General features: G+C 28.8%; 3 protein-coding genes and 1 long non-coding RNA gene across 8 annotated transcripts in view; 2 read left to right on the top strand and 2 right to left on the bottom strand.

Annotated features, from left to right (window-relative positions):
* LOC126894484 (hormone receptor 4) overlaps positions 1-7,449 on the bottom strand; it is a 50,948-nt gene extending 43,499 nt beyond the window's left edge. For 2 of the 4 annotated variants that reach the window (XM_050665545.1, XM_050665546.1), the window contains exon 1: positions 6,211-7,449. The gene's annotated coding sequence lies outside the window, so the exon portion shown is untranslated. The remainder of the gene's footprint in view (positions 1-6,210) is intronic. The other 2 variants (XM_050665542.1, XM_050665541.1) reach the window with 2 other exon arrangements.
* LOC126894494 (uncharacterized) lies at positions 2,571-10,189 on the top strand. Of its 2 annotated transcripts, none has more exons than XR_007701426.1 (5): positions 2,571-2,926; positions 8,679-8,970; positions 9,038-9,345; positions 9,674-9,720; positions 9,801-10,189. It is a non-coding gene; the product is annotated as an uncharacterized LOC126894494 (long non-coding RNA). The 2 variants fall into 2 exon arrangements; XR_007701425.1 differs by having other exon boundaries at positions 9,038-9,349.
* A 3,431-nt stretch (positions 10,190-13,620) lies between these two features.
* On the top strand, positions 13,621-15,207 carry LOC126894491 (PHD finger-like domain-containing protein 5A). The gene is made up of 3 exons (XM_050665555.1): positions 13,621-13,797; positions 13,858-14,048; positions 14,957-15,207. Exons 1-3 carry the CDS (start codon positions 13,746-13,748, stop codon positions 15,044-15,046), a joined length of 333 nt encoding a protein of 110 aa, XP_050521512.1. The 5' UTR covers positions 13,621-13,745; the 3' UTR covers positions 15,047-15,207.
* On the bottom strand, positions 15,008-20,981 carry LOC126894486 (uncharacterized). The gene is made up of 8 exons (XM_050665548.1): positions 20,158-20,981; positions 19,882-20,050; positions 19,612-19,760; positions 18,278-18,662; positions 17,088-17,374; positions 16,280-16,786; positions 15,949-16,217; positions 15,008-15,614 (listed from the first exon to the last, which is right to left on the bottom strand). The coding sequence occupies exons 1-8, from the start codon at positions 20,253-20,255 to the stop codon at positions 15,217-15,219; spliced, it is 2,262 nt and encodes a 753-aa protein (XP_050521505.1). The 5' UTR covers positions 20,256-20,981; the 3' UTR covers positions 15,008-15,216.
* Positions 20,982-21,125: the final 144 nt, after the last annotated feature.

Here is a 21,125-nt window from a genome sequence, read left to right as displayed (position 1 = left end):
AATCAACGAGTGAAATAATTAACTTGAGAAAATAAATTTTACTGTAAAATTAAACCACTGAAATATTTTTATATTTTTTAAGTCAAAGTTCTAAAAACTAATACTATAAACTGTGATTGTATAAAAATATTTCATTAGATATATTTGCAAATTTTCTATTTTAAATTCTTTTGTTTTATATATATATATATATGTGTGTGTGTGTGTGTGTGTGTGTGTAAAAGGTGTCCCATCGTGATTTACTAATTTTAGCATCATTTTATATAGTCAAATCACGGTGGAACAACCTGCACACATATATATATATATATGATAAAGAAAAAATAACAATTGGATATTAAAAACGTATCACAAATATATGTAAATAATAACCCACAACATCCGTAATCAAACATGGTGTTTATGACTTGATAGCTATGCGTTCAACCCAAAAGATAATAATAAATTCACTTGCTAAGTAGTTGTTAATATTTTTTTCAACACTAAAATTTGTACACTTTATCATGAATAAAATCTAAGAGATGTCTGTGGCTTAACTTGTCAAAAAAATAATACTACCGCCAACTTTAGACAAGTAAAGTTATTTCAAAGGACAGTCGCCCCTCACATACATACATGTATACTAGCAAACACTAAAGTAATTATCAATGCAACTTGCAAATGAATTTGCGTCCTACATATAATTATGGCTAACTCATTTAAGATAAATTGGGGTAATTTTAAATGTATTTTTTTAGATTAATGTACAAGTTTTTATTTAGAACGTACATTTAATATGATAACAATTCATAAAAAGAACAGAATTTTTCAACTAAAAAACAAATCTGCTAAATATTCTAAGAGAAAAATGAACTTACAATTAACCTATTCGTTTACATTTACCCTACTTGACCCAATTATGTTCCATATGATAAATTATTCGATAAAAATGAAAATTGATGTTCTATAATAATAATAATAATAATAATTCAATATTATAACATTTTTAACAAAATTTGAACTCCTTAATAATAGTAATGGAATATTTTACATTGATGTAAATTTCGTTCAGCTAACTATAAAACAAAATTATTATGTTTTTGTTTAAACACAATTTAAGTGTTTCATTAGTTTTTTAGGAACATATTGACACATCATATTTTATTCGATTAACTTGACCACAGATAGTATAAAACCAATAACTATTTGATTATTTTAGGTCAATTTTTAACTAAAACTATGTTAATAAATAAAAGCTTATGTGAGTACATTAGTTAAGAGACAAGAGACAATATGATGATGGTAAAAATTGTTATTTTTTTATGACCATCAATACCAGATTATCGTATCATGCAAACGTTTGTAACACAATTTATATTAGATTTAGAACATATCCCATTAAAAAATTCTGAATCTATGAAATCATTTAGCATTCTATTTCTACATGCTGCTATAAATACGTAAATGGATATTATTTTTATGATGACATATCATCTCTTGATATATAAATAAAAATTTACTTTATTAATTAGATATATGCTATTTCTTAGTAACGTTTTTATAATTTTTTAACAGACATAAGTTACCCATAAACACAAAAAAAAAACCATTTGAGACTAAAGCTGCTGAAGGTTTGAGGTCGATGACCATGATTACAATTATGTATTTTTCAAACTTTTACTTGAATTCAAATAACACACTCCTACAGTTTTATAGGAAAAAAAAGGGTGAACAATTTTTAGACGAAAATAATGGAAACTACCAAAACAAATGACATGAATCATTCACCTCTACATAAGTGTTTGAAATACAAATATTTTGCCGTTTTTAATTACATAATCTAGTGTAAAATAAATAAGTAGGAACTTATCTGCATCACGTTCCGAGATAACGTATTGACAAGTAGTCAATAAACAGTATTGAGCTCAAAGTAACCGCAATGATATCAAACTTTAAATTTTGTCAAATTATCAATCATTACTAAATTATTATAAAATAACTAAAGTTTATTCACCCGTGTTATTTATTTCCGCAATCCGCCAATGTGAATAATTTAATGAACTTGGGACCGCAGCGCATCGACCGTTGGCTAGGAAGAGATTAGAAAACAATAAGTCCAACTACTAAAATACTGGTATAAATAGTTCAAGGTGAAATTAAAAAAAAATAGGAAATATTATTCTCTTGAACTTGAAATGAAATCACACCAGCTAAACAATACGAAATTAGTCAACCACTGAAATATAATGATAAAAATATACAACTTCAGTATGGATTTATATTTTTATCATTATTTAAATTTAATAAGGAAAAAAAATAGAAATTGTGCCGTTCGCAATAAGGAATAACCCATGCACGGTTAAATTATTTATAAATAGCAGCAACAAATCTAATCAAATATTAGTTTTGCTCAAATGTTATTTGAAAAAAAAATTAAAGGAACATTTTGTGTGTAAATTATATAAAAAAATTATTTGCACATAAAAAAAATGTGTACAGCAATTTTTAGACTTTGGGCAAATACAGATAAAAATAAACATAGGAACAATTAAGATACGGTCTGCCTCGGGATACTAGTTGTGTGTGGAGCTTTGAACTTGGAACGTGCAATCAAATTTCATGAAATTATCATTTACACAATGCAACTGTGGTGGTATCAGTTACACAGATCGTCCGAACTGGCTTGTTATTTGCGTCACTGCCTCACAATATTATTTGCCGGCACAGCATTTCTACGGGTTCTCGTCCTAATGCATAGCCCACCCGATTTATTCGTTTTACACATTCACAAGACAAATGCTTTGGTACGTTAAAGAGACCAATAAACTCTGGACGTTTTTATCACATCCGTTTTCGACCACCAATCTGGAGGAAAACGCCGTGTTTGTTTGCGAGATTACCACAAGCGTTCGCAAAAGGTAAACGACACGGATGCGCTGTTATCAATGTAAGTAATTCCTAACTCTGCTAGTAACAGACCACCAAAGTACACTCTGGCGGTCTATCACTCTATTGGGCCTATCTAAACGGTGTGTGTGTATACAAATGATATTTACATTGTTTTCCAAACGAATTTACGAAGTGAGGTGGATGCGTTTGGAAGAAGTGCTGCTATGCCATCGACGGCGAACAAAACACGCATTAAGCCAACGCGGAAGTGGTGGGCTGTGGCGCGCGTATGTGCGGGGGTGACCGTTGGACCCGCTGCAGTGACAGAGTTCGTTGAACCCAAGCCCGGAACAGCAGGCGCGCGCGCAAAATGCTTTATGGCGCGCAGGCCAGCAACCGTCACACACACACACCAAAGGGATGCCCGCGTTTTCTTACGTTTAGAAGACCCCACGCAATATCAACGAACGTCCAAAGTACGTTCAATTGTCAATACAATTCAATAAAAATACAATGAAATCAAAATTCGCATATTGTCGACGCGCCGTATGAGCTACTCGCCAAAATTATCACCTCAGATATTGGGGAAAATGGTGATGGCGGAAAATAGTAAAACATTTGCGGCGTACATACATCGACGACCGTTACGATACACTTTCGTGGAACGAGAGCGGTGCGTTCCGCCGATCGATCACAGGCCGGCCCCGGTCGGTGTTTTGTTATTTTTATAACACCGGGAGAAGTAGGTTCATTGGCCGTCCTTTGCATCATCTGTGGCCGCCAGTAAAGAGCATGAGGTCATGAACCTTTCTCGGCGCCGCCGCCGCCGCTATACGTGTACGTACGTAACTACAATGGGTGACGACGCACTTTTCCCTCATTTACTCGCACATTTATTTCGAATTTCTCCCGTAACAATTAATTACGAGTATTATACGTTTTGTTATTATTTTTTTGCATAAATTATTCGTCGATTAATATAACGCGCAAAATAACATTGTAATAACATCTTTACGCCGAACGAGTTAGACAGTGTACTGGACTGATCGCGTTCGTACGCGTAGCTGTAGGGTCAATGAACTCCCGGTTTTTATCGTTTTACTTATGAGAGCGATGTGCGTTTTGTAATATTGGTTTTTTTTTTTTTTTATATCCCGACATCGCCAGATTTTTTTTTTCAGTGATTTGCCTATGAATCTAAGTAAAACACTATGAATGTACGTCAATAGCGTACAGAGTATACGACGAAGTACTGCCGAAAATCGAAGGACGTTAAAAACGTTTACTCGCCCAGCTATTATAATTTATGAGCGGTTTTTGGAGATTAGCTATTACCGAACACAGAGAAAAATCAACAGTATTTACGACGATAATTGCAAACCAGGAGTAATAAAATTTATTTGTAGTCACCGCTGACGTCATCTTGCCTATAATATAACAAAAAAGTCCCACAAACATTTAAACAAAGAAACGTTATTATTAAGTTGTTTTTAACCTATCCAAACCCTATTATGGATAACGTTGCACGTTATTGTGTAATGTAATGATTAATATTGAATATGTTCGGTGGCTAAAAAACATGTTGTTGTCGACCGGTCGTGGACCTTTGACGCGACAGGAAAATGTACCAAACAGCAGATGATGACGCCTCGTCGGATTGGCTAAACGCGTAGCCGGTTTTTTATTTATTTTTGTGAAAAACGATACAATCACGACTAATCGTGCGTACCCGTGAACTTGCCACGGTCCGACCTTGGTCGGTCCCGTTCATGTTCAGATACACGAGGCTTCTGGTCCAAGTCGCGGCAGTACCGTTGGAAAATCACCGCCATGCCAGTGTTTAATTATTTACTACGGTTTATATTCTCTTAGGCCAAATCGTTTGAGGGCAGCGCTAGTGTATAGATCGGACGGCGTTATTGTGACAACGCAATAAAACGCGTCCACACCCGTTTGTCACAACAGATCGAAGGATAGATTACACGCACAGTGCGTACGGAAGGAGGTTTGGATCTTTCCCTCCAAATATATACTCCTTCAGCTCCCTTCGAGTGCGCCAAGGTGGCGGCGGTGCGGGGCGTGTCGTACGTATGGGAGCCGCTCTACACGCGCGCCGTTCGGGCACCCGTCGACCATTTATCCGCGGCCCGAGAGGTCGTTGCTCTCGTTCATCTGAATGTAGGTCAGTAATGAGGCAACGACCCTGGACGACCCCGCTACGCCGCCACCACCACCGCCGCCGCCACAGCCCTCGCTCGTTCAAAACACTCCGTAAGAAAAATAATATTTAATACATAATATCAAACACGTATCGACCTACCCGTTTGACTATTCGCAATCGTAACGTATCGAAACGTCAGCTAAAAAAACCATGCGGTGTACAAATTATTCTAACCGACTATGCGTGTTGGATTTGTTTAAATTATACATACAGTTTTTCAAATGTTCAGCAAATTCGTCGGGATTTGTCGATTGGAAAAAAATAATAATAACAATAACAATAGCAACAACTGTTAACCGCTGCTGATGTCAAGTATGCATACAAATTTTTATTGTCACTAAAACAATACGCATATGTGATAAATTACGACGAATAGGCAATAATAGTAAGAGAAAAAAATAATAATACCTAAATATTCGCTCGTTTCATTAATAATGTTTTCATTGTTTACTCGTTTTTTTTTTTTTTCTGTTAAGAAAGTAATGAAGTTGCGATACCCCAAGAACAAGGCCAAGGCCGGTGTGACCGGTTCTCGGTAACGTTTTTTCATCGTTTCTTTACTTTTGCCAACCGGATCGCCGTTCGGTTTTAGCCTCCGTAGTTGTAATTTATTTTCGAATTTCGCTTTGAATAAAAAATGAAAACTAAAAAACGATTACCATAACATTGAACTTACAAATTAGAACAACCAGTATCATTACGATTATGCCTTTGAGTGCGCCAACAGTTTGTTCTCTCTCTCTCTCTTATTCCGGTTGCCAATTAATGCCTGCACCCAACACTAGAACCGACAACGACGACAACGGTCATTGAACTCAAAACACGCACACCCGTCGCCGCTGCCGTCAAGCACCTCGGCGAGTGTGATCGCACAGCACTGCACCGGAGCGTCGACGGCCCCGTATAGTCTATAAATACATACGCAACGTGTACGTACACACGGCGGAAACGACAACTTTCAATGGAAGTCGTACGACTCGCCGTGTACCTGTAAAGATTTGACTTTCAGGCCTACAGTGTAACACGCATAAAAAAAAAAAAAAACTCATTAAACCACTAGACATCTCATATTGTGTGTGATGCGTTTGCGGGTACTAAAACGTGTAAATGAATTTACTTACATTTGAACGACGTACGCCGGCATAATGGTGTCTGCGAAGATGATTGTTGGCAGTTAACGGTTGTCACAATTGCACAGACGATTTACGGAGTCCTCGGCGTTGGATAGGCTTCAAAAGGTTTACAAAACGGTTACAGACTTGATACCGTTCCGGTTTATACTTTAGGCGAATAATCACACTCACAGAGTCACAGAGCACATTCAGAGAAAGTTCATTACGTTGTATCGTCGGAAATGAACAACTTGGAGAGTAGACGGCGACGACCGACGATGATGGGCCCGTACTGTCGCCACTCACGAGCGCCGTCACGCCCGATCATCGTGTACAATATTTATAGTGACTATTATAAAAATGTGATTAATCACACGGTCGTGTCGATCTTGCTGGCTGACGACACACTGCTGCGTAACACCTCGTCGAACTTTCAAACGGCAGTACGTAAAAACAAACCGGTAAACCACCACAGGACGACGACGACAACGGCGAAAATCCGAAAAACATGTGATTGAACAGGCAAATGATTTTTTTCAGTCGTTATACGCCTAAAAAACAAAAACAAACGGTCTACGACTTTTACGATCCCAGCCCGATCTATCCCGGTTGAGATGTTAAACTTAATTTTTTACTGAATTAATGAACACATAGTTTCGATAAGTCAACCCTGTGTTGTTAAAAAAAACGAAATAAAACTAATGCAATTACAGTACTCGATTTGGATAAGAGGAACGTACTCAAATGAGCTTTGCAAAACCTTAACTCCCCGGCTTATTCTCCTACCCAATTCGAGCACTACGAAAATGTAACGTTTTAAATAAAGGTAATTTATAATAAATTTTACAATGTAAAATTTTAATCAATATTGTGGACCCTAACTTTTGAAAATCTCGGCAAAAAAAGCGAATATTTCCACGACGGTACACTCTCGGGGTCACTGTGACCTGTAAATTACGAAATACGCACTACAAAACACACACACACACACACACACTAATTCACGCACAATTCGAACACTTTACAGCTCGTTGATAAAAAAATTAGACGACACTGAAAAATGTTTTCGAGTATAAACAAATGTATAGTTAGTCAACCGAACGCAGACAATGTAAAATGAATGTATGTATTATCAAAACTATGACGACTTTTGTGACACTGTGTCGTTGGCGGGCTTTCGACGGGACAGTTATTACATGCGGCACGTTAGAGACTGGTGGTCGCGAGCTGATGCCGGCGCAAACTTGGGAGCCGAGCGGCGGCGGTCCGAGCGTGTGCTGCGAATGTACAGGCGACGGCAGCGGGGTGCGCGCGCACAGCGGGGCAACATGTGCCAACAGTTATCGCCGGTCATTGACCTCAGCCGCCGCCTCAGAGCGCGCGTTCATGCATCATTACGGTTTATAAATACATAAAATTATATATTTACACGATATAAAAAAAAAAAAATTTCTCCAAAAAGAACATAAATTTGTTTAATTACCTGCCAGAGGGATTCTCGTTGCGGTCACTCCTAAGAATATCATTGTGACAACTTATTTAATACGGAACACAGTAGCACAATACGGTTACGCATACTGAACGTGGTAATTGGTATCCATTGGTTGATACGTAAAAAGGGTTTCATACCCTCTTAAAACCCATGGGATGTTGCTCACTAACCGTTAATGAACAATATTTGCGGTCGGTACGAAAAACACACAAAACAACGATAATATGATTGTATTAACTCAAATCTAAATAGGCAAATCTAGTTTTTTTAGTCTTGGGATTAAACAGAAATATAAAATATTTCTTGAAGGGAATATTGTGTTATACTTTTTGGTTTTAATAGTAATTTTTATTGAAAGTTCTAAATATTCTTAATAAAAATTATTTTACTTCAAGATAGTTAAAAATTAAATAAAAACCAGTCTTTTAAAGAGCTTTAATATCTACGTGAAATGAAATATATAAATCTAATAACTACCATTTTCAATTAATTACCAATGATAATCCTTTTAGCGCCTTATTTAAACATTTTTTTGAAGAATACTAAAAACAAAAATTATTTATAATTTTATTGAAAATAATATTACTTTTGCTAAAATATTAACGATATTGAAATGTGATATCGCACCAATTTTCGTCAAGAATAACTATTATTTTTTATATATTGAGGCTTCAAATCAGTGGTTATTATATGCAATGTAATTCATGAAAATAATTAGGCTGTTTGGTTAAAAATAATTGCAAAGTATTCTTAATGCCCAAAAATAGCTTTTTAACTGTATTAACTCCCCAAAGAGTTCTCTAACTGTATTAACTTATAAATTTTCCTTTGCCTTTTCGCCCCCTTCAGTTCATGTTTAACCAATACGGCTTCAAATAGATATATTTAATTTGAATGATGTATTTAATAACAAAAAATAAAATGTAGGAAACAAAAATATTGTACTAAATTTAAACAACTTCTTTTATTGTATAAATATTTTTAGCGCCACTGGAAGGTATCCAGTTCACCTCAACATTTTAAAATACCAATTTAAAAAATCATAAAATTTGAAGAATTTAAAGATTAGTATTAAAACAATTTAATCATTAGGAGTTTAATCTCATATATATATATATATTCAGTGAAGTATCTATCATGAACCAATTAATTTATAATTACTGAGTATCCACATTATGATGTCATCGATTAATATCGAAATCACAATATATGGGATATCTAACGACTGATTCAAACGCCAGTATTTTTCGATATATCAAAAATACCATGGTTAAAAAGTATGTATGAACACACGCTTTTACCATTTTCATAATTTACTATAATTCTTGATTTTTAATTTTTCAGAAAAGTAAAAGTAAGTACAGGATAATAAAATACCTTCTCAGCTTCGCATCGAAGCTAATAAAAAAGGCGCTTATAAAAATGATTCATTTGATCAAATCAATTTATCATGTCTCAAGCTCATGACATATTAATTATAAAAAAAAATATGCGTGAAATCCAAAATTCAAATAAGAATAATGGTTAAAATACAAAAGATTATCTTTATTACGTCTACTATCGTAGTGTAGTTGTTTATCAAATGAAAAATGTCTTGCCTTTATAATACACCGAAATAATTTAAAGCATATGAACTTTAAACAAAAGAATCAGTAGGTATACAACATTATAAGTTTTTTAATTTAGTTTAAACAAGTGATGGGCATTTTAAACTATTGAATAGACAATCGAATAGTTTTTAGAACTATGAATGGGCTACTGAATGGTTTCAAAAAATATTCGATTAGTTTTACCTAAAATTTTTATTAAGAACACTTAATTATAATAAGAAGAACCATTCGAATATATTGTGTAACTATCGAACATTTTTACTATTCGAATAGTTCGATAGTTACTATTCGATATTTCCCATCACTAGTTTAAACGTGAAAAATTTTGTCTTTTAAAAACACGCGAGTCTAATTACAATTTGTTTTGTAGAGCGTATTTCACATTGCTGCATTAGTTCAAACGATTTTGTCAAATAGGTAGGTTAACCATTATGAATAATAATAATTAATACTTTGAAGATATAATAGTGGCCTTGATTCTTTTCATACATCTGCAGATGTTCCGAGCACTTATTTCAACATTTACTGTATTAGAAGTGAAAAGGTTAATTCGATATCAAAAAATATATTACCCAATCTTAAATTCAAGAACCATAGGTGCAACTTAATATTTGGTAGGAGGTGAAGTCCTAGTAACTTTAATACTGAGGAAGTTGTATCATCAAAATATATTAAATACAATCTTAGTTTTGATCGAAGAAATATTCAAATAAATACTAATATAACTATTTTATTCTGAAATTTTGAGGTAACCTTAAGTTTCTATACTGTTTTTTTAATTTGAAAAAATTAAAAAATCGTTTCGAATTTACTTACCTTAAAACCAACGTCAAATTAAATAGACGTTTCTTTAACAGAACTTTTTGTAAGCTTTAATTTTTATCAAGTATGCATCAATAGTTTTCATGATAATGTTTATCTTTTTATGTAATAAAAAAGTGCTAAGTTTCGAAATCTTGTAAGTATAAATTTTCTTCATCAATGTTTAACTGATCTTGAAATAATCACGCCATTTTCCGAAAACATTACATTAATACTCATGAATAAAAGATCAAATATTGTTAGTCTTATGCATATTAACTTAAATATTAAAATATTTTTAATATTATATGTAATAAATCGATGTAATCCTCAAAAATTTACTTAACTTATTTTGATGTAAAACTTTAAGTTGAAGATATGAACAAATAAAATTTTAATTAATAGTACGTGGATAATTGCAAAATATTACCTTTTCAGTAGGGCTGTTATTTTTTATATTGGTCGAATGACTTCATCTTTTTTAAACACGATTTTCAAAATAACCCTTCATTTTGTTTTTATATTAAGTGTTGCTTAAATATTAAAGAAAAGCAATAAAAAATCAAAATAAACTTATGATATTTTACTGACATAAAGTAAAATTCACCATAGATTAGATAAGATCTTATCTACTATGTGGATCTATCTTATCTTTATATTTAATGCTAAATTTGGTAAATTAAACATTTACTTATGATCAATTTAATTTGTTTACCAAAACGTAATAAACAAAAATATTAAATTATTATTATTCTTAGTATGAATTATTATATTTAAAACTGAGAAAATATTTCTTAGAAATTATATTTATTAAAAAAAATACATGTTTGATAAAGATTGTTACATTTCCTTTATAAATTTATCTAGTATTTAGCACGTCAACTAAAGTTTTTAATTTTTATTCTACAAAAGAACAAATGTCCGCATAGAAAATTTAAATATGATTAAATAAAAACAATCTAACAGAGTAATAATTTATTAAGTAATTTTACATAGAGACATTTGAAATATTTAGAGCCAAGAATTCGCTTATGTTAAATCAGTGTAACGTTCAACCAAAAAAATATTCTATTCAATTATACTATTAGTTTCTTTCATTGATTTGAGTGTTGCAAAAGTAAAGTTTTTAGAGTTTGAGTTTATAAGTTAGTAAAAAAGTACTTTAAGAGTTACAATTTTCTGAAACTTCATTCAATAAAAAAAATTAGATAATATTTAATTATTATTATTTTTCTAATAAATTAATCATATGCAATACAATAATTTAATGTAAATTTAAATGTATATAATGATTTTCGTCTAATAACCATTAATTATTTTAATAGCTAAGAATAAATACCAACTAAAAATAGAACATATTATAATAAAATGCCTTATGTTGTTAAGCATGTTAAAAATAATGCAAAAAACTGTTGGATAATATATTTATGTAACTTCTTAAACTATTGGCTTAAATTTAAAATGACTATGCTTTTGTACTTATGTAAAAGAATTTATTTTTATTTTAGGTTCAGTAAAGTAGAATTTAGTTTTTTTAATCATTTTTAGATTTTAAAAATTACTTAAATTTTTAATAAATTATTTAATATGTCCTAAACACGATTGACAAAAACAAGTTAGTAAGCTAATGACTAGTACCATTACCTTAATCAATTTTTTCAACTTTTTAAAAGAATTATTAGAATTTAAAAATCATATACCTCATCTTCCCATAGACCAGAGGTATAATTGCATAATAATAATACCATTTCTANATCTACTGTTAATTTAATTATTATCTTTATTTTATTTTATTTATATCTGTATTCATTTTTAACTGTAATGCTATGTACAACCGTATTGAATTGGTAAACTGTGTCTATAGGCAACTCACAAAGTGAGCAGTCCGCTGTATTTTTATTTATATTAATAAAGTTGTTTATATATATTAATGGACATTTTCATTAAATCTATCTTATTGTAATTAACTTTAATTATATTAAAAAATGACATCAATATTAAAAATTAAAAGTTATAGGACTACACAATTTTTTTTTTCGAAATAAGACATTTTCTTATAACTACTAATTTTACTTTGTAGTAATATTGAATATAATTATGTTAAATATCCAAATAAACATAATGATTATTAATTAATATACAGCAATATAATATAATTTAATTTAAATGAATATGAACAGAGATGAAATTTAAAATGTGTCCTTTAGTTTAAAATTAATGAAATTTTTTTAATTTTATAATAATTTTTGTATTGTACAATTGAATTTTATGACATTTATTTAATTTGTGATTTTATAATTTTTATTTATTTCTTTAAACTAAATTTCAAAATTTTTAAATATTAGTTTCGTTAAATTTAGTTTATTATTTTTTCTCTAACATTATAGTTTCTATTTGTAAAACTTAGTATTAAGTTTTACCACTACTTAGTATAAAAGAAATTGAACACAAGTTATTTAAGTATTTTGACTGCATAATTGATACCATGTTTGCTAATAATGAAATTGTACACTTACATAAGTTTTAAGAAACAGTTTTCTTACAAGTTTTAATTTACTTGTAATTTATTAAATTATATAATTAGTATTAATTGCTAAATATACTTTTTATTTAATTTAAATATTACAAACAACAAAAACTGTATAATTTCAAATTTTAACAAATTAAATCTGATCTTGAAATTAACCCTGAACCTATTAACTATAACACTGAACTCTTCTTATAAGATTTTATAATGATCTTAATTTTTTATAATTATTATATATATTATTTTGTAATGTAGAAATAGTTTATAATACTATTTATTAGCTACTTATTACTCTCAAAGTATTATTTAAATTAGTTGTATTGCATAATACTTTTTTATTAATTTTTGCATTTGGTATAGTTTTGATGTGGCAAATGGGAAATTTGGGCATTTTATTCTACACTACTAATTTAAACATAAATTATTTTAATGTTTAATAACAAAATATTTGTTAATCATATTCATTTCATTGGATGGATCCCAATTATTCTAGTAATTATTATACTTTATTACTATTCTTATAGTAGAAGTTTTAACCTATGAAACAGTAGAATAGTAATATACTATATTCTAGAATAGTGAAAACAATTTTTGACATTATGTCAATGTATAGTTTAAACCTACAAAAAATCAAATTTTTCACTATGATTTAAAAAATAATTTTTCACGTTACCTTCAATGTAAAACTTAATTTTAAAAATTTCTTCTTTTCAAAAATAACTTAGCTATGTTGAAATGGATTTGTGAACTTTAAAAGTTGAATAATGAACTACAACTTAAAACTTAAAACTTAAAATCCAAATTTTATGAGTTAAATTTTTGAACTGAAATATTTTACCTTATATTCTAGTGGCGTCCTCTCGAAGTAACAATTCATACTTTATAGATAGTAAAAAAATTGTTAAGTGATGTTGGTTACATTGATTTTATCATTCATTTTTATTACTATAATGTTAACTAAACTGCTAATCACTGATAAAATATATTACAAAGATGTATACAATTCCACATTTATTAAAATTCTGGTTATAGTTGAAGAACAATTATAGCATAATTTAAGTTCATATTAATTTCATCCAATTAAAATAGAAATTAATTCTTTTAACATTTAAGAATGGCTAAACATCATCCAGATTTAATATTTTGTCGTAAACAACCAGGCGTTGGTAAAAAACATTTTATATTTTATTACGTATAAAAATTAATTATGTATAAAAATTAAATAGCTATTGGACGTTTATGCGAAAGAGATGATGGTAAATGCGTAATTTGTGATTCTTATGTAAGACCATGTACTTTAGTACGTATATGTGATGAATGTAACTATGGCTCATATCAGGGACGTTGTGTAATATGTGGCGGACCAGGAGTTTCAGATGCTTACTATTGTAAAGAATGTACTATTCAAGAAAAAGATGTAAGTTATAGCATTATACAGTGGAAAACTATATTGTTACAGTTTTAAGATCATATCTGTATATAAATACATTAAGCACATATAATTTAAATAGTATTTTTATTTGTATGAATTTTTATCATTTATTTATCATTAGCAATATATAATAGCATTTTGAATATTACTAACATAGTTATGCATTTACGGATCTCCGAGTCTTATATAATTTAAACACTCTTAAAATATTTACTCAAATTTCAATACTGGCTCTCATTATTATTATTTGTATAAATCTTTAATCTAGACTAAATTTCAATTTTAAACAAGAGCTATAAACAAAATAATTTTGTTTTTGGCAATTTTTCTTTTATCTATTATATTAGTAGTTTTATATAACTAATATATATCAAATTTTTTATAGTGAACAATGTAAAAATAATTAAAAGAAAACCTATATTATAAAACGACCCATGGAACTTAATTGAACTTAAAATTTAGATTTATAAAAATGAATTAATCAAAAAAATATATTGGTTTTCAGTTTTTAAACTAATTAGGGTTAAATATTAGTATTGGTTATAGTTTTAAAAACGATTTATACAATTATTAACCTTGCAAATCTTACTATATGGTAAAAATTTAAAAAACCAAAATAATTTTAGTTCTTAGCGCTAATTTTAAAAGAAGTAAATATAAAAAAGAATAACGATTTTAAATTATTGAGGTTATTTATTATTGTGAAAATATTCAAATGTGATTTTATTAATTATCATAGTTAATGTAGATATGCATACAGAGATAAACTCCTGATCATTCCATTTCCAAAAAATATATAATTTTATTATTTAACCTTTTATTTAATGACTTATAATTTGTTTTATTTTTTATAATTTTTATTTAATATTTACGATAATAATAATTTTTTACAGAGAGATGGATGTCCGAAAATTGTAAACTTGGGTAGTTCTAAGACTGATCTATTTTATGAAAGGAAAAAATATGGATTCAAAAAACGTTAACTTCGTCTTTTTTTTTTTTTAATTTTACATCAAAATATTAATTATATTATAAATTCATAAACTCATTTGGTGAATAATTAAATAACTACAAAATGTACTATTATTTATCAATAAATTAAGAAACATGACTAAACAAATTTTTTTATCATTTTTGACTGTGATATGAGTACTTATTTTTTTCTTGCATAATAACAGTTCATTGAATATTCATCAAATAATGGATCTTTTTTTACTACTCCATACCAATATGCATTTTCAAGGAATAATGTCAGTGCACTAACTATGTATCCAGTTATCAGTACAACAAAAGCCCCATATAATTTTTTCAAGTTCATCAAGGCTTTAATTTCTTCAAATTGTTGTGGTGCTTCTAATATTATTGTATCTAACATAACATCATTTAACCATTTTTCTACTAATCCAGCTTCAATTACTCTCCTTAAAAATTTATCGACAGCAGGTTTAATTGGAGAATTTTTTTGTAAACCCAGTGATATTGGCATATTAATTGTACAATTTGACATGATATGTAGAGTGTAATCTCCATTTCTTGTGTTATTCAATGTACCTAAACAGTACAAAATAAAATAAATTATTGAAATGTTGAGTATAAAGTGTGAGATAAATTTAGATAAAAATCTGTAATATTTTTCCTGTTTTAGATATTTATTTATTTATTATCTTGCAAGAGTTAAAGGGTAGTAATTACTATAGAGTTCTACGAATAATTAATTAAGTTATCATGATTACATGCTTAATATTTAAGTTTAACAATAGTTGAAAATTTACAAATTATTCCATAACTGTTAATTTGTAACTATGATTAATACTTATCATGACTGTTGCAATGAACTAAAGTTTAGAATCAAATTTATTTAATGATTATCTATTAACTGTAATACCATTTATTATTTGTTGATATTGTTCAAACATTTTTGATTTCTGCACAACTTTCATGTACCTTAGAAAATGTATATTATCGTAATAGGCAAACTGCCCATTAGACACACGGTCAATTGCCTCATCAACATCATATACTTCTTGAAATTTTTGGCCAATATGTTGTCCAGTTTTATCTAAAGAAGTTAAAAAAAATTCTCTTGATTGTTCGCCCCATCCTCCACAGTCAACATTACTATCAGCAAGAGCTTCTAAAGTATCAATTGTTATTCTAAAAAATAATATGATTTTATATTAGCAAACTTAAATTGTTTGTTTGTATGAATATATAACCTTGTGTCCGGGTTGGCAAGAATTGCAGTCATACTAGCTTTGTATGCAACCGTGACAAGCAAACAATACATCCACCACCATCCTGTTAAAATTCGTATTGCCCAACCAGTTGGTACTTGAGGAAGAGATACAGCCATAAGCATTCCATAAGTATATAGTATACTGTTTCCTATATTTTCAAATAAATATAAACCAGCTATATGATTTTTCTCATTTTTCATATCTTGTTTTTCTTCAATTGATTTGTCTTTGTAACTAATAATGAAATTTTTATGCTCAATTGATTTTGGCTTTTTAAGTAATAATTTTATTTGTTCAATGATTTCTTTTATTAGTTCTGTTATTGTGGACGAGAGGAATGTTTTATTATTTTCAGTAGAAAGAGTTTTTCTTAAACCATCACTTGAAACTTCACTATGCTTAATGTGATAATGTGCTGCTGCCAAAGCGTAAAATAAAAAGCCTCCGATTAACAGTGTAATAACTACACCAATCCACATATTCAATCTAATTATAAACCAAATTTTAATTTTAAAATGTATAGTTTATGTCAAGATATTTTCATATTGTTCATACTGTAAGAGTAGTGAAATTAAAGGAGTGAGTTTATTTATCCTTAGGACAAAAATAAACACATTTGTTAATTAATTAAGATAAATTGTATTTTGTTTGAAAGGGATTATGAAATATTTTCTTATGTGTATCTTATTTTATTTATTACAAAATTGTAGTTACACCATTAAATAGTGTAGCACAATTCAACTGAATTACTCTATAGTGTTTATTTAAATGTTTTTTGTTTAGTTACTTAAACGGAAGAATTAAAGTTTTCCAAGAGTTGTTAGTTTTTGACTCAAATGTTAGGAATGTCAGACATTCAGTATTATATGGTATTGATAGATCCAGAATATTTAAATGATATGGCGTATAGTGTAAATTTCCAAGAGCCAAGTCAGCTCGAGCAGACCATACTTCTCCTAACAATCCTGATAAAGTTCCGTTAATTTGTTTTCTACCCCATTGTTCAGTACGCCAGTTATTTGGCTCGTAAATATAAGGAATGAAATTCATTGCACTTGCCAAAGATTTTAGGACCTAATTAAATAATATAAGAATTAAAATATTAAATGTAACTATAATTTTATTATAAATCTTAACATAGGAAGAAATGCAAATTTACCCTACTAAATATAAAATTAACCATTAAATACACCAAAAGGTTATTAATAAGCTTTTAGTGCTATTAATGATCACTTAATATCGAATTATTATTAATTACACTCTAGTAATGGAAAAGTTTATATGATTTGTCTAGTAAAATCATGTAAAATTTTCTAAGTAAGCAATCCCTATCTAATTCTCTGTATGAGTCTACTTATCGTCCTTAGACCTTATACTATAATATAGTGTGGTTCATTTCACACTAGCTACTAGATTTTTCTTGAATTTATTTATTTATTTATTTTTTATATTCATCCCTTATGTCTTACAGAGGTATCGACGTTTTTTTTAATGGCATATATATTTTACTAGCTTATAAAATGAAAAATGATATAATTAAGAAAATGACTGGTCAATAATAAATTTAGGACCCGTATTTTAGAAGTTATTAACATTTTTATACTGAGGCGAAAGGAGAGATGAGTCTGAGAAATGTCTATTAATAAAAATAGTTCACGACTAGTAAATATTTAGCATTGTTAATAACTTATAAAATATTGCCCCAAATATTTCATCGACTAATGATTTTATAAAGTATATCATTTTCTATTTTATAATCTAATAAAATATTTAGATTACCATTTAAAAAAATAAAATCGACAACTCTATAAGACTACAAAATATCTACAAAAGAAATTTTATTTTAAGAGAAATCAAGTGCTAGTGTTGAATGAATCACTCTGTATTAGTTAAAAAAAAAGGTTACAACAACATCAAAAACAAATATTTAATTGTCGTTAAGTATCTTCAATACCTACTTATCAATATAATCAATACCTCAATTTCTAATCCACTAACATAGCCACTATTTTTTACGTCCTGGTTATCCGAAATATTCGACACAGTTTTTACCGCTGATGGCATATAGTTAAATGTAACAACTTTTAATGAATATCCTTGTAAATCTGATACTTTATCTCTAAATAAGACAGTTTGTTTTTGAAATTTTCGTCTACTCCATAAATCTAACCGAAGCGTCACCAGTGCACCTTTGATGGGAGCCGGGTAAGGCACCGTAGACAATTCATAGATTTGCTTTTGTTTAAATTTTCTAATAAACACAACATTAATTATCTTTGTCCATAATGTATGGTGCTGTTTCATGAAAAGTCTGAGATCATGTAATAAAATGAATTTAGTTTTAGAATCCATAATTCTGTGCCTAATTATACGAAAATTGTTAATATTAAAAAAAAATTATGTGACATTTATGCTATTATAAATGTTACTAATGTGTTGTATATTTGATTATCTACAACCCGGGGTTAATATGGTAAAAAAAACTTAAAGAAAGCTATTACCAATGTACTATTTTGAGTGATCCTCGTATCCAAACAATTATAACAATTTTATAATTTTTTGGATACATGGCAAGCTTATAAAATATTATATATATTATAAAAACGTCTATAGCTCAGAAATCAGGTATCTTACAAAAAAATTTAAGTGAGGAGTAGTAATCAATATAAAATGACAGGTACGAGCTACTTAAAAAAAAAATTAAGTCTATTGTATATGTTATTTATTCTGAGCAAAATAGTTTAATATGTGTAATATTGAAACAACTCTTAATTTTAGAATTATTTTAAATTTTGAAAAATATTTGTATATTACGCGTGTAATTCGATCACACCACTTAAGCAACATTAATCCACTATGAACCGCTTTAATTCATAAATACATGGTGTATAAGTTTTAATAATAAATTAGTTAAATAAAAACATGGATTTTGGTGCAATTTTAAACAAAAATAATTCACTTTAAGATAAATAATTTATCTTTAAGTAAATGTATACGAGTAATTTTAGTACAATTATTATATAAAATTGGCCGTATACATTTTTTACAATAAAAATATCCAATTTTTTAAGTTAGCAACTTTTTAAATTGAGATACATAATGCACTATATAATATTTAAGAGTTAATATATATATGTATATAAATCATCATAAAAAATCATATTTTAATTTTGATGTAATTGCTGTTTTAATGACATCTAAAATTTTGACATTTTACCATTTAACAGCATTATCATAAATTTATTAATAGTAAATATTTTGATAATTCTTAGGTTTAGGGAAGTGAGGCTAACGAAGATTTACCTACTTACTTATCGTTAAATTTTAAGAGTCTTACTACTTGATCTGCATTAAGTATTAATATTATGTTCATATCACACCCTTCTTTTCTAACTTGGTTCAACGTTTGCCAAGTATGGTAATTTGGGGACATCATATCTTCAAAATCATCTAGCAGCGTCTAATAACGTTATTTTAGTTAAAAAGTNCTTCAAAATCATCTAGCAGCGTCTAATAACGTTATTTTAGATAAAAGGAAAATAAATTATTTAATTCGTATTAAAATTAAATTAATTACGAACTTTAAAAATTGATACTCCAATAATAGATGAATAAAACGAATGACCTAAAATAGTGTCGTGAAAAGGATCAACAATTAAATTTACACATGTAGCAGTAATTTTCCATTTGTCGATTAAATCGATGGCCAAATTTTCAAAATCAGAATTAAACTTAATATTTTTATAGATCCTATAAATTTAGAGTTTATTATGTTGAATTAGGCATTAAAAATCATTAATATATTTTTTTATTAAAATATACCAATTTTGTATGATATGCATAAAATCAATACATACTTTAAACTGTTAGAATTAGCAATACACCAAATATTATTCAAACCAATGTCAAAAATGAGAGCTGTGTTAAAGATGTTTACAATGAATTGTTTGCACATATTAAAACAAAAGATGTTTTAAAACGTCAATCATAGATAACAAACACTTCCTTACTAAATTTTTTTTTATTTGGAAAGCATAAAAAGTTTTCCATTCTATTTGTGAATTGTTTATTATCAATGTATATTTATTAGGTCCGGAAATAAAAGAAATAATTGAAATTCAAAGAAAATTTTCTTGTATGCTAATGATAGTTAGATGTTGCGTGCAGCGTTTATTATGTTGGGCGATATTAGCTACTAGAATAAATGAGATTTATACTTTCCTATGAATATTTAATACAGTATTAAATACAACAGGGACATTTCCCTGTTGGATTCAATGCAAAATAATTTGTAGGATTTTTATATACTTTATACTATAAATTTACTACGTTTCTTTTATTAAGCAGATAAATATATAATTATAAATATAAATACTATTCAGAGTAAATTTGGTTAAGTTTGATTTTGATTTTTTTTTTATTAAATAAAAAGAAAGTGAAAATGTAAACGGTAGTTTATATTTCAAACTTGATTATCCTCAGAGCCAGATTAAGAATTATATAGCTTTCATCCGAATTTTATTTGAAATATGTATCTTAGTAGACTACAGTCAGCTTATGGGCCAAATAAAATTTTTTTGTTATAGTACAATTAATAAATGAATCTTATGTGATCTGGGTTTGTGTAAATATCATCAGATATGTCAACATAATTATTGCTGTTACATTTTTTGGAGAATATTGTGTTAATTGGCTACACTGTTGTTCAATAGCGTTTCCCAGTGCGTACCAACCGTGGATTTTCCTTCATTCAGGCTGCAGCTTTGTTGTGATTACCACTGCGTTAACCATCCCCGTCGACGGGTGTATGTGCGAGAGAGACTGA

This window comes from Daktulosphaira vitifoliae, unplaced genomic scaffold (genome assembly GCF_025091365.1).
Source record: "Daktulosphaira vitifoliae isolate Bord-2020 unplaced genomic scaffold, ASM2509136v1 Scaffold_1, whole genome shotgun sequence".
NCBI classification, from domain to species: Eukaryota; Metazoa; Arthropoda; class Insecta; order Hemiptera; family Phylloxeridae; genus Daktulosphaira; species Daktulosphaira vitifoliae.
Note: the sequence above shows the minus strand (reverse complement) of the source record. Positions and strands in the feature narration are given on the sequence as shown.